The 15,420-nt window shown below is 36.0% G+C and overlaps 2 protein-coding genes across 5 annotated transcripts in view; both read right to left on the bottom strand.

Annotated features, from left to right (window-relative positions):
* Positions 1-15,420, bottom strand: part of EXOC2 (exocyst complex component 2) — a 279,430-nt gene that overhangs the window by 249,647 nt on the left and 14,363 nt on the right. The gene's annotated exons all lie outside the window — the stretch shown is intronic.
* Positions 1,853-12,719, bottom strand: HUS1B (HUS1 checkpoint clamp component B). The gene is given in 7 exon segments (XM_049611308.1): positions 1,853-2,176; positions 2,178-2,234; positions 2,236-2,343; positions 2,345-2,584; positions 2,586-2,783; positions 2,786-2,868; positions 2,871-12,719. Coding segments are annotated over 7 exon segments (873 nt in total). The 5' UTR covers positions 2,971-12,719; the 3' UTR covers positions 1,853-2,089.

The raw sequence follows: 15,420 nt of genomic DNA, 5'->3' as shown, positions 1-15,420 counted from the left end.
GCCTGCTTCGGATTCTGTGCCTCTCTCTCTGACCTTCCCTTGCTCATACTGTCTCTGTCTCAAAAATAAACATTAAAAAAGAAAAGAAAATTAAAAGCCCTTAGTTACTTTTATGCTCTCTGAAACTGTTTTCTTATCTATAAATAAGGTGGGTAGATGAGATCATCCCTAAGGATGATTCTGTAAGAATTTTACTCATTGGACCAGGCTTTAAAATTCAATTAATAATTGTAAGACTAGAAACTGGCAATGCCTGACTTTTCACAACTAAACTATAATAAAAACATGTTATTTTAAAATGTTTGTATTCATTATAAACATTTTTTACTAGACCATTGAAAGAATCTGAATTTTTAAGACCTTATATTTAGATGTTACAGTATGAGATGGTCTTTTAATTTTTCTTTAATAGCAACATACCTGTAGGTTGAGTAGAGGAATAAATTACACCTCTCGTTTTCAAAAGTTACATTACAAAGACTAGGCTACAAAACTTTTATAGATACTTTCCGTTAATGAATTATTAAAAGTTAACCATCATAATAATTTACCTTAAAGTGCACAAATATGTATTTTCCAAAATAAACAATAAGTTTTTTTTCATTTTCCTGGTTTTATTAAATACAGAGAAAAGAGGCACAGGAAAAGATAGAGGGAGAGAGGGAGAGACAGACAGACGGAGGGAAGGAAGGAGAGGTAAAAAGGCAGACTTTTACTACAGCTTGAAAATTCTCACTTAATTAATAAACTAAAGGAAAAAAAATTGGAAAAGATACTAGAAACAAGTATGAGAAGTCATTTCTGTGTTATGCACAGAAAAAAAAAGTGCATATCTTATAATTTTCTCACTGAGTTAAAGATTTGTTTTACATTTTCATCTTTCATTTAAAAAGCTTTAAAATATTCACCAAGCAACTGTGTTTAATTCATAAATTAGAAAAAAACTTAAGCCATAATTCTGAAAGTTATGTTAATAATTTTAAGATACTATGTTTGAAATAATTTTTAAAACAACTATTTAATCTTCTTATATTGAAACCCTCAGAGGACTGAAATGGAATCTGCTCAAACTGAAAGATCTTAAAGAGCCAGAGTTCAAGTGACTTGCCTAGGTCTCATGTTTCTGTGTTCTTTCCACAACACCATGAATGGAATTTACAAATCAGCAAAGCAAAATAAATTAGCAAATTTAAGCATTTTATCACCAAATCGAGTAGGAAATTATTCATTAGTGATTAAAATGTAGCCATGGGAATTCACTGAGTCTGCAAAAATAAAGGCTGCCAAGTTAAAGACTTGTCTTATTGCATAAGCCATTAAAAAAGTAAAATTTAATATGAAAGAATATAAACCTTCCCTCTAATCACTGTAGTAGTCCTTTATAACTCCTCCTTCCTCTTCCCAAAATAATGAAACATTAAGAATCATTTTCTATGAGAATAATGTAATACTATGGGGAAAAAATGAAAACTAGGTTTATATAAAAGTTACCCATAAGAAATATCTTAGTAAACATAAATTGACCATTTCCTTGAATCACAGTGAATAAGATGCACTATTAGTGAGCCTAATAACCAACTCAAGCTTTGTAGATGATAAATCTAAAACTATGAATATACATTAATACATACTTTGACCAAAAAACAGCTTAATAAAAACTATGTAATACACGCAAATGCTAAATACCTTTCAGGTATCATATCAAGCTAAGAAAACTCCCTCAGAAAATTATACTTGCTTTAAAAGAATGAAGTTCCCATTTCACATGGTAGCATTTTATAATAAAAACTGATCCAATGTTTCAGGATTCAAAGTTTTTATTTATTTTGTTACAATCCTTTTTGTTAAAAAGAGTTAAAATAGAAAATCTTTTTCTTGTTGGCATCTTAAAAAGTATGAAAAAAACTGATAAAAGTCCAGAAACATAAAAAATGAACTATCCAATTCTTTCACCAATGACTTTTTTAATAAAAGCTTTGTAAAGGAAGAAGGGCTGAACAAAATGTACATTCTATATAGGTCAGTGAGGGTGCAGACTTGCAACCCAATTAACTCAGGGTCTGTTTCAGTTTTGAAAAGACCGTAAGCTTTAAAAAGAAAAAAAAAAAAAATACAGGCCGCTTGAATTTTTATAAGCAAAAATAAAATACTGAAAAGAGACATCTTCATGAACCAAAAACAAGATGAAGAAGAGTATTGCTCAAAATATTGCATAAGGCTATTGTAGGATTTATTTTGCTGCCCCTCGAAAAACTACAGAAGCTTCCTACTTTCCACTAGTACTTGCAACATATTCTTAGGGTTTCTATCTTGAGGCATATCCTGAGCAGACTTGGAAGGATTTTCCAAAATTGTTAAAATAACTTTTAACAGACACAACATCAGTTTGTACCCTCAAGTTCATTTTGCCATTTAGATTTGCTTCAACCAGCACTTGATCACCCAAGTTTGCTAGCCTTTCTATAGTGCTCTTCAGAGTCTTCAAAGCAGGACGAACACTAACATCATGGGCTTGCACACTGGGCTCCAGGAAATCTTCCAACACCATTCTGGGAAGCAACCTCACAGGCAATCAATCGACTGTGTACCATAAGAGTCCAACCTGTGGGCAATGGCAGCTCCACAGCCACAGCGAGGTGGGGAGGCCACTTATTGGTCAACTGGGGCTTCAGGGCAGAGGCATTCCCTGTGCTTCTCACCGCTCTGAACAAATGATCAGATGGCAGCTCTAAATAAATCTCATTAAACTCCTCTGAAACATCTTTCATGTGAAACCAGTGGAAGAAGTCTCCCGCCTCACCTCACACCACACTCTAGCATCACAGATGACCCTGCAGTCATCAGGCCTAAAGCACACTTGTGCTGGCACATGTGGAGCCCACAGACTCTCTCCAGCTTTGATACGGTGCTGCAGATGTGAATAAAGAGCTCCATAAAGTCTTTGCCAGAAATGCTGGCACAAAACTTCATGATGCCATGAGGATGGCATCCAGAGCTTGGTCAGCAGGGGACGACCCATGTAGCAGGTCCCAACAGAGCCAATACTCGGGTTCCACTCACCTGCAGGCCCCCTGAGAAGGGCAACAAGGCATGGCAGACGTGGGGTCCCTAAAACCAAGGCCTCTGTTCCCATCTTCATCTTCCCTCTACCTCCTCCCTTAAAAAGAGCTTTACTGTTTCCACTCTGCTAATTAAAAGGACAGGCATCCCACCACAGAAACTTCTAAATATTCTTTCTAAACTGTACAAAGAAAATTGAAATCATCTTTCACAGAACCACATTTCACTCTGTTGGTATATGCATTAATACTGTCTTCATCAACCAGGACATATATGTACATACAGTTACATGTGCTTTCTAAAACTGTAGCATGCTTAGGCATACATTTGCAACTGATTTTTATACATAAACTATAAGATGGCCATCTTTCCTCACTGGCAAATATAAATCTACATCATTTTCAGGCTGCTTAGTATTCCATTGTAGTGATGTATAATCAAAGTGACAATTCCCAATTTTTTGCTATGATGAATATGACAATGAACATTTTTCTATAAAACTTTTTGCACATTTATCCAATTATTTCCCTACAGTACATTCAAAGACGAATTACCAGTCAGAAGTTGTGCATTTAAGATCCTAACATGTACATATTACCAAACTGGCCTGCAGAAAAGCTTTATCAACACACCCTTCCACCAGGGACACTGGGTAGTAGCAATCTGTTTAATCTGTAGCAATTTGATAGGCAAAGTAAAATAAATGCTCTCAACCTGCATTGTGGGTGAATTCCATTTTAATGATCATTGCAACTTTTTATTAGGTTTATTTTCCTTGATTTTAAGACCTCTAGTAAAAACATTAACTCTCTGTCCACTTTATACACTGTGAATATCTTTCCCAGTTTATCCTTTGTCTTGTCACATTGTTTATGGTGCTCTTTGCTCTTAGGAAATTGAGTCTTTTTTAATGTCAAACCTATCAACCTTTTCTTTGCTACTTCTAGAATCATGCTTTCAAAGTCATGTTTCTGGTACTTTAATGTTGTTTTATCTTCTTAATTACCTAACTCATTTGGAATCTACTTTGGAGTATTAAATAGCTAGTTGACCAAATACCATTTCACTGAACAATCCATTGTTTTCTCCACTAGTCTGAAATGCCACTTTTATTAATGACAAAAATCCTCATTTGAGACTATTTCTAGACCTTCTATATTTTGTCCCACTGACGTATTTTGTAACTATAACATAGTTATTTTAATGAAATATTCAATAGGACAAATAATCTTTAACAAGTTATCTTAACCATCCTGTCATAGGTATTGATCCAGATGAACTTTAAAATATTGTGTAAGATTCTAAAAATAACCCTACTAAAATTTTGATGGGATTATCATGACCCTGACATACTATATTCCTGCTTCTTTTATTTACCTCTACTAACCAGACTGTAAGTCCCAAAGAAAAGGGTTTTTTATATTTCCATACACTGCTATACACCCAGCATTTAGAACATCTACCTGGATATCACTGACACTCAACACGTATTTGTTAAATGAACAAATATATCAATTACATTGACTATCTAGATAATCTCAGGACATTTAAACTATCTACAATACTGAATCTTCCCACATATTCAAATCATTTATAACTGTCAATAAACTGTTCAGCTCTGTTCACAGAGAAGCCCATGTAATTTATCTTGAAGCCAGGCAACTTACTGAGCACTGAGTCTCTCTCAATTGAAATCATTTTCCAAATGATCTTTTTCTTAATGTTTTCTCTACAGAAAATCTTATTACCTTCAAATACTATCATAACTTGGACATTTGCTCTTCAATATTTATGTGTCACTTATTTTAGTTGCCTGACTGTTTTTGCTATATAACTTCTAAAACAATGCTAAATAACTCCATTACTGGGGTGGCTGGGTGGCTCAGTCAGTTAAGCGTCCGACTTCGGCTCTGGTCATAACCTCACAGCTCGTGAGTTTGAGCCAAACGTTGGGCTCTGTGCTGACAGATGAGCCTGGAGCCTGCTTCAGATTCTGTGTCTCCCTCTCTCTCTGCCCTCCCCTGCCCCTCCACTCATGCTCTCTCTCTTTATGAAAAATAAAAAACATTAACAAAATTTAAATAACTCCAGTATTAGCAAGTATCTTTGTCTTACTTCTAAGTAAAGAGACTTTTTAGGTTTTATCCTCATTGCCCCCCCCAAATTTTAATATCATAAATACACCACATTTATGTACTTTATGCATAAAAATTAAGATCTTTTTTTGTCCCCTCATGGGCTAATTTTCAATTACAGTTTCTGTTGAGAATACATGCTCTATATTCAAAATCTATAAAGAACTCACCAAACTCCACACCTGAAAAACAAATAATCCAGTGAAGAAATGGGCAGAAAACATGAATAGACACTTCTCTAAGGAAGACATCCAGATGGCCAACAGGCACATGAAAAGATGCTCAATGTCACTCCTCATCAGGGAAATACAAATCAAAACCACTCAGATACCACCTCACACCAGTCAGGGTGGCTAAAATGAACAAATCAGGAGACTATAGATGCTGGCGAGGATGTGGAAAAACGGGAACCCTCTTGCACTGTTGGTGGGAATGCAAACTGGTGCAGCCGTTCTGGAAAACAGTGTGGAGGTTCCTCAAAAATTAAAAATAGATCTATCCTATGACCCAGCAATAACACTGCTAGGAATTTACCCAAGGGATACAGGAGTGCTGATGCACAGGAGCACTTGTACCCCAATGTTTATAGCAGCACTTTCAACAATAGTCAAATTATGGAAAAAGCCTAAATGTCCATCAACTGATGAATAGATAAAGAAGATGTGGTTTATATATACAATGGGATACTATGTGGCAATGAGAAAGAATGAAATATGGCCATTTGTAACAACATGGATGGAACTGGAGAGTATTATGCTAAGTGAAGTAAGTCAGGCAGAGAAAGACAGATACCATATGTTTTCACTCATATGTGGATCCTGAGAAACTTAACAGAAGACCATGGGGGAGGGGAAGGAGGGAAAAAAAAGGTTACAGAGAGGGAAGGGGCAAACATAAGAGACTCTTAAATACTGAGAACAAACTGAGGGTTGATGGGGGGTGGGGAAGAGGGGAAAGTGAGTGATGGGCATTGAGGAGGGCACCTGTTGGGATGAGCACTGGGTGTTGTATGGAAACCGATTTGACAATAAATTATATTTAATATAAAAAAATAAAATCTTAAAGAGAAAAAAAGAGAATATACGCTCTAGTACTGTACCATTAGGTAGGCTGTTTGCTATTTTATTACATAGTAACAATTATGTTACAGAAAACAGCTTTCGATCCTTAGTTCACTGAAAGTCTGTTTTTAAAATTAGAAATGGACAGTGAAATCTATCAAATATTTTCACAGCATCTTTTGACATAACTTTATTTTTACCTATTAATATAATGAATTGAAATAAATTTCTTAATGAAGTAGTTCATATTCTAGGAATAAACTTTAATTGGTTCCATTTTACCAATCCTTTAAACATTCCTGGATTTGATTTGCTACTACTTTAAGAGTTTTATATCTTAAATCTTATTTTCAGTTAGTCAGAAATTATCTTTTCTTGTACTTCTTTGCTCATTTATTGTAATATCAAGAAGCATTCAGTAGTTTACAAATATTACTGAGCATTTACTATATCTGGAGTGCTATGCTGGCCTTACAGAAAGAATGTGAAGTTTTCCTATCTGCTATCTTACAGTTGTTTAATTATAGAAATATTCTATTCCTTATATGTTTCCTGTTGCTTGCTTGTAAAACAATCTACATCTAATGCATCATTAGCTAAGATTATTTGAGAATTTTCTTCATGATTATGGAACCACATTTTATAAATCTTAAAATAATTAGTATGTTTCAGAAAGTTAGATATTTCATTCTGATTTTCAAATTTAGTATCACACTACTTTCTTGAATAGCTGTGGTTTTATCACTTTTTTCATTGTCTTCAGTATCTGTAAATATCTCTTTTTTCATGGTTAGATTTGTAAATGCTTACTGTTTTAGTGACCTTTTATAATAACAGACCTTGATATGTTATAAATTCTACCTTTTTTCAGGAGAGGTGTTCATTACCTATAGCTTCAACCTGCAGCTTCAACATTTGCTTAAGTCCTCTTCCATGCATTTTATTTTGCTTTGCTTTTCCTACCTGTCTAGATTGAATTCTTAGTTCATTTGTTTTAGTCTTCCTTTAGTAATAACTTTTAAGGCCACCATTTTTCCTACTTATAGCTTTAGTCACACCATAGGGTTTGGCAAGCAGTGGTTGCATTGCTCACTTGTAAATGATCCGTAGTTGCAGTTTTTATTTCTTCTTTGATCCAAGATTAACTTTAGAAAACTTTAAAAACTTCCAGTTAACAGTTTATTGTGGAACTTTTTTTTTTTTTTTTTAATTCCAGCTTTTACTTGCTTCATTCTTATTCCAGAGTTTGTTTACTTGTTTTGGTCAGAGAATGCAGTCCACAAATGTCCTAACTGGGGAATTTATTGAGAGTTCTCTTCTTAAATCTCTTCATTTACTTATTCACTGAGCTTCTCCAGTGTCTATTTTAGATCAGGAGTCAGCAAACTACAGCAACCAAGAAATTTGGTCTGCCCACCCGTTTTTGTAAATAAAGCTTTATTGGAACACAGCTACGTGAATTCATTTCCATGTTGTTTATGACTGCCTTCTCACTGCAACAGGAAAGATGAGTAGTTGCAATAAAAACCTTAAGGCCAAGAAAAGCCTAATATTTACTATCTCACTTTTCAGAAAAAGTCTATCAACCCCTGTTAGGTGATGGCAGGTCAGGTCAGCATCCCCTGCCTCAACAGGATTATAATCTGAAAGACTTGCAGCTGAAACTGTCTGAATTTCCAGGTATATGTTAAGGTTCCCTTCTGTTTCCAGCACTGGCATTTTCCTCACAGTGATTAGAACATATAAGAAAATAAGAGAGAAAGTAAAAAATATTGGCATATACGATGGCATTTTTATCCTGTAAATCCTAATGATACAAAACTGAATGAATCCTCCAAATATTACTTACGCTTACAAAAAGAATTTCAAAAATTGTTTTAACATCCCTTCTAGAAATTAAGGTCTGTTAAATCAGAGTTCTTGCACAGAACTGAGAGTTGGTACTTAGCTTTGTTTCTTTTAAGACTTGAAAAGTTAGATGTTTTTCTGAATAGACTTTTTAATAGTTTTTGGCTTACAGGAAATTTAAGTAGAAAGTACAGAGAATTCCCATATACCTGTAAATATTAGTTGAGGGAAACCTCATTTAGGATGGAGTCAGGAAGCCCTGAAGGAGTTTTCCATCACAGCTTACTTCACATTCCTGGGCAGGAAGAATCCAATTTACTACTCCAGCAGGTGGAAGATTTTCTCCTTGCCCAGCAACAGCTCAGCCACAACTCAGACGATGGGAAACCATCACTGTTAGGTGGAAGCTAGGCATGAGTGACAGGATGATGGACCTTAGACATCTTGATGGAAAGACCCAACAGAGGACTGCCCAGAGACAACCCCATTTCACCCCTCTAGCAGGCTGTTTATGGTTACCAGATCCTGGCAGAGGAAGAGCTACGTTTGTTGTGCTTGCCCTTATTTGACCTATGTCTCTAGAATAAAAATACTGCTGCAGTTTCACAGGAAAGGGCATGCTTAGTTAGCTATTTATTGTATAATCCAAGCCTGTCATTCAAATGTTGCAACCCTAGGACCCACACAAAAGAAAAAATTGGAGTTTCTAGGGCCTTTGCCTCTCTTGACTGGCCCTCTTCTCCCTTGGAGTGTACTTTAATAAAACTTTTCTCACTTTACTTTCATTTATCTGTCCTGTAATTCTTTACTGTGGCAGCAAAAAGAACTGAGGCTTCTGCTAGTAAAATAACAGTTTTATTTTTTAGGTTAACATCATTAATATTTACTTTATTAGAACTAGAAACCTATAGCATGCTTCAGTGGCTTTTTCATTTTTAGTTTGAAAAGTTGTAATAGTTGTGCCTAAACTTAAAAAGCGCATTCTGGGGAAGCCTGGTGGCTCAGTCAGTTAAGCATCCGACTTTGGTTCAGGTCATGATCTTACGGTTTCTGAGTTCGAGCTCCAAGTCAGGCTCTGTGCTGACAGCTCAGAGCCTAGAGCCTGCTTTGTATTCTGTGTCTCTCTCTGTCCTTCTTCCATTCATGCTGTCTCTCTCTCTCAAAAATAAACATTAAAAAAAAAAAAAATGGGGGTCGCCTGGGTGGCTCAGTCAGTTAAGCATCCAGCTTCAGCTCAGGTTACGATCTCATAGTTCATGAGTTCAAGCCTCAAGTACCCATGATTTTCCTCTCTCAACTGCCAAGTATATAGTCAGTCTCTCTTCATGGTCCCAGGGCAGCTCTTCCTGACCATAAGTCCTGTCCCAGTGCTTTAATAAAATCACCTTTCTTGCACCAAAGACGTCTTCAAGGATTCTTTCTTGGCAGTGGGTTCCGAATCCCACCCCTCCACTCTAAAAAACCTCATGAGGGCCATTTTTCCTCTGAAGAGTTCACACACACTATAAGAAAATTATCTTGTACAAAATGTAGACTGTGAATACTTCCCAAAGCCTACCAGTAAAAATGAGTTTGGACTATGGTAAACACAAAAGAAAGCGTATCTCCAAAACACAACAGTAACTTCAAAAATAATTGGGAGAAGGGGGTTAGATATCAAATGCTTTCTCTCAATACTCTTTTCTAGGTCATATTTATGCCTCTTCTCATTGTCAATATGATTCACTACTATGATCTTTGCTCTGCTCTGCTACTAAATCGTGAAGCTGTGATACAAAGTCCTGGTCCATGTATTAATCATGGTTTTTGTTTTTCTGTATTTTATAATGCTTTGACATCTTGGGGCCTTGCAGACTAGGAAAGGAACTGCCTCTCAGAGGGTTAGCTAATTCCTAGAGAGAGCAAACAACTTGCCAGGAGCAGGCCTTTGATATGCAAACCAACCAATCCAGAGTCCACAGCTACCTTTTCTCAGGCTCCTGCAGTCCAGAACAACATTCCCCAGCCCTAAACACACCAAGGTCAGATACTAGACACCTGAGGATAACTGTAGTTTGCCAAAATCAAACTATCCAATCCTAAACTTGCTCAGCTTGCCTACCCTGCCTTGCCTGTTCCTTCTGAAGAAAAACACAATAAAGGCTCTAGCCATTCTCACACTTTCTGCCTACTGACCAACCCTAGTACTTTCCCCAACCCTGGCTTCTCCCACCCTGCCTGGTAAGGTATGCCCCCTCCTCTTAGGGACTGTGAATAACAAACTGTCTTTTCAAGAGCTACCTTTTCTCCTGCTGTTGGCCTCACTATAACTGAATAATAATAAAACCTACATTTAAAACAGTCCTCCCTTTTCAATCTTTTCTGGGCCACTATGAGTAAATGCCAATCTTCGCTCTTCACCAAAGAGTCTCAGGCTAGCAGGAGGGAAGAAAGAAAGCAAAAAATATTTAGAAATTCCTTAACTCCAAGTGTTTTAAGGGAATCTGGCCACAGTTATGTTTTTATATTATTTATCCAAGGCAAATTAGTGACAGGAGAATCCAGGATTACTGACCTCTGACTTTTGCAGACTACATGAAGAGATGCTTTATTCATTCTCAGAGATGTGTACCATATCACCCATGGTTCCAAACTGACTCTTTGGAAAGGACAGGTTCTCCTGGTGACTCTGAGGATGCAAGGTTCTGCAATTTCCCACATGACACTTTTTGGGGATCTTGACTACTTAATTAGTGGATTAAAGTTTTCATGTGTAATGGACAGTTAGCATTTGAAGTGTATATTTAGAAACAAATATGGCTTTTGCCTTTATTTAAAATATTTTTCAATATAATGTAACACAAATAACATCAGTAAAGGACATAGCCATTAATTAAAAAATAACACAACATGTCTTAGATAATAAGCAAACATCAATTAATAATAGTAATAACAGTTATAATTATTGAACGCTATATTATCCTTCCCATGTAATAACTTTTAATCCTCACAACTTCCCTGTGAGGATACCCTGTTAATACTTTGTATTAACATCCCACAACTAATAACTGAAAGAGCAGGATTCACACGTAGGCAATCTTGCTCAAGTGCCTGTGTCTGTAATCTCTCTCTCTCTCTCTCTCTCTCTCTCTCTCACACACACACACACACACACACACACACACACACAGATGTACTTCATATATGAAAAAAGCACCAAAAAGAATAGTTTTCACAAGTGCTGACAAGCTGACCTCTCAGCCCAGCTCCACAGTGTGGCCATGTTAATGCACTAAGAGATGCAGACTGCCATTAAGGGCACCACCAACAGTCTATATCAGAACAAAGCAAATTAACTTAAATGGGGTAAAGCACACTGATGTCATTAGAACACACTTTAGTAAGAAAAACCGACCTGTTCAGTTGGGAAGGAAATAAAACCCTAGAAAAGCCAATTAACTAGTAGGAGTCAAAAGACACAGATGCAAATCCTAACTATATGATTTATTCAGGCCCCTTTAAACTCCTAGTTTTCTCATCTATAATATGGGAATAATAGCTAACTTTACAGGTACCCTGAGAGGATTAAATGAAAAATCTCTCCAAACTTTAAAGCTCATTATAAGAATAATACAGCATTGCTCCTCTGCATATATAAAAATCCAACTTTAAGTGAATTTATGGGCTGGGTGAGTCGTTAACTGTGCTGTCATGTTGGAGACTGGATGTGAAACTTTACAGGAGGATGGCCTTAATCTGTTTTAAGACAGAAGAGATATTAACAAAGAAATAAGAAAATTATAAGATTCATGCCACATAATTTGGGAAAGACCCAAGAAGCAGGAGGGAGATGGCTAAATATAATACTGCAACCGTAAACAATTATATCTCAAGACCAGGGAAACTACTTCTTTAAAGCCACAGCACTGTAGTTCACAATCCAATGAAACAATTCCAAATGCTGACTATGATATATACCCAAGATAGTCAAATACTAAGCTTAATAGTCTAAACAGTTACTTTATTTTCTTGTTTTTTTTTTAATTTTTTAAATGTTTTTATTTATTTTTGAGACAGAGAGAGAGCATGAGCAGGGGAGGGGTAGAGAGAAGGAGACACAGAATCCGAAGCAGGCTCCAGGCTCTGAGCTGTCAGCACAGAGCCTGATGCGGGGCTCGAACTCACAGACTGTGAGATCATGACCTGAGCTGAAGTCGGACGCTTAACCGACTAAGCCACCCAGGTGCCCCATCTTTGTTTATTTTTAATATATTAATTTGAATACCCAAAATAGTTATAGTCCAAAGCATAATTTTCTTGCTTACATTAATTCAAGCATCAATATAGTTTAAGAATTCTTGGTTAAAGAGTCAAATATAATTTTGATTAAGCAAAAAAACCTAGAATAACATAAGAGTGAATGTATATTACAGCTTTGAGCATGGAAAGACTAAGTTTGAACCTGATGGAACAATCCGAACAGTGAACACATCATATAGAAATGTACACCTTCTGGGGTGGTTCAGTCAGTTAAGCGTCTGACTTCAGCTCAGGTCATGATCTCACGGTTCATGGGTTCGAGCCACACGTTGGGCTCTGTGCTGACAGCTCAGAGCCTGGAGCCTGCTTTGGATTCTGTATTTCCCTCTCTCTCTGCCCCTCCCTGCCTGACGTTCTGTCTCAAAAATAAATGAGCGTTAAAAAAATTTTTTTAAAGACATGTACACCTTAGTAAATGAGACAACCAAATTTAAAAGCCAAATGGGAAATTAAAGAAAATGTTCAAAATAAAACATGAATAGCTTTATTATAAATACATCTCACAAAATCAACAGAAAAACACTAAGACTCAAAAAAAAAAAAATAGAGAAAGGCATAAAGCAGAAAATTCCCAATAGAGGAAATGCAATCAATAAAGAAAAATATGGGAAAAAAAATCAACCTTACAGAAATAAAAATTACAAGGGATTCCACGGTTGGACAATTAGTGAAAAATATTTAAGACAATCATGATTGTCCAGTGAACCTGTGTAGTGCTCCCATGTACTGCTGGCAGCAATACAAACCATTCCAACCCTTTGGAAAACAAAAATTTAGCAAAATGTGTCGAAGTCTTACAAATGCTTGGAATATATTCTTTTTTTCCCCAACATATTGATTCAACAACTCTATACCTTATGCTATACTCACCACAGGTAGAGCTACCATCTTTCACCATACAACACTATTATAATACCATTGACTATATTCCTTATGCTATACATTCATACTGTGCCTTATTCCACAACTAGAATTCTGTACCTCCCACTCCCGTTTACCTGGTTTACCCATCCCTCCTTTCTCCCTCCTCTCTAGCAACTATCAGTTTGTTCTTTGTATTTATGGGTCTGTTTCCACTTTTTGTTTTTTTCTAGATTCCATATATAAGTGAAAGTATATTGTATTTGCCTTTCTCTAACTTATTCACTTAGTATAATGCCCATTAGATCCAACCATTTTGCACATATGGCTAGATCTTATTCTTTTTATGGCTGAGTAATGGTCCACTGAATATATATACCACTTCTTTATCCATTCATCCAATTTAGGTTGCTTGTGTATCTTGGCTATTATAAATAATAGTGCAATAAACAGTAGTGCAAATTAGTGTTTAGTAGTGCAATTTAGTGTTTAGTTAGTAGCTTCAAATTAGTGTTTTCATTTTCTTGGGTAAATACCCAGCAGTGGAATTACTGGATCATATGATATTTCTATTTTTTTTTTTAATGTTTATTTTTGAGAGAGAGCATGCGCAAGGGGAGAGAGGTTTAGAGAGAGAGGGAGACAGAGGATCTGAAGCAGGCTCTGCACTGAGAGCAGCAAGCCCCATGTGGGGCTCAAACTCATGAATCATGAGATCATGACCTGAAGTCCAGCGCTTAACCGACTGAGCCACCCAGGCAGCCCTCTGTTGTTGTTGCTGGGTTTTTTTTGTTTTTTGTTTTTCGTGTGTGTTTTTTTTTTTTTTTTGAAGAACCTCCATACTGTCTTCCACAATGGCTGCACCTATTTACGTTCCTACAAACAGTACACAAGAGCTTCTTTTTCTCCACATGCTCACCAATACTTATTTCCTATCTTTATTTTAGTCATTCTCACAAGTGAAAGGTACTATCTCTGTGGTTTTGCTTTGCATTTAGCTGATAATTAGTATGTTGAATATCTGTTCATTAGTCTGTTACCCATATGTATGTCTTCTTTGGAAAAAATGTCTATTCAGGTGCTCTACTTTTTGAGTTAATTTGGTTTTTTGGTGTTGAGTTCTGTAAGTTCTTTATATATTTTGGATATTAGCCACTTATTATTTGCAAAAGGTGGTAAGTTGCCTTTCTGTGTCGTTGGTTTCCTTCATTGTGCACAAGCTTTTTATGTGATGTAGTCCCAGTAGTTTATCTTTGCCTTTGTTTCCCTTGTCTAAGGAGACACATCTAGAAAAATGTTCCTAAGGCCAATGTCAAAAAGATTACTGTCTATGTTTTCTTATAAGAATTTTATGGTTTCAGGTTTCACATTTAGGTCTTTAATCCATCTTGGGTTTATCTTTGTGTATGGTGTAAGAAAGCAGTCCAGTTTTCCCAGCACCATTTATTGAAGAGACTCTCTTTCCCCACTGCATATTCTTATCTCCTTTGTCATAGATTAACTGACCAAGTAAGCATGAGTTTATCTCTGGGTTCTCCATTCTGTTCCATTGATTTATGTGTCTATTTTTGTGCCAGTACCATACTGTTTTGATTATTATAGCTTTGTAGTGTATCTTGAAATCTGGGTGATACCTCCAGCTTTCTTCTTTCTCAAGATTGCTTTGGCTATTTGGGGTCTTTTGTAGTTCCATAACAAATTTTAGTATTATTTGTTCTAGTTCTGTGAAAAATATTGTATTTTGATATGACTGGATTGAATCTGTAGATTGCTTTGCGTAGTAGAGACGTTTTAACAATATTAATTCTTCCTAACTGTAAGCATGTTCTGTCTTTCCATATGTTTTTGTGGTCTTCAATTCCTTTCATCAATGTTTTCTAATGTTAAGAGTACAGGTCTCTTACCTCCTTTGTTAACTGTATTCAAAGGTATTTTATTCTTTTTGGTACAAGTGTAAATGAAACTGTTTTCTCAATTTCTTTCTGCTACTTTGTTATTAGTGTAAACACAACAGATTTCTGTATATTAATTCTGTATCCTGTAACTTTAGTGAATGCATTTATTAATTCCAATAGGTTTTTGGTGGAGTCTTCAAGGAATTTTTTTATATAGAATCATGTCATCGGAAAATAGTGACAGCTTTTCTTCTTTAACAA

Source organism: Panthera uncia (genome assembly GCF_023721935.1).
Source record: "Panthera uncia isolate 11264 chromosome B2 unlocalized genomic scaffold, Puncia_PCG_1.0 HiC_scaffold_25, whole genome shotgun sequence".
NCBI classification, from domain to species: domain Eukaryota; kingdom Metazoa; phylum Chordata; class Mammalia; order Carnivora; family Felidae; genus Panthera; species Panthera uncia.
This window is presented reverse-complemented; position numbering and strand designations above follow the sequence as displayed.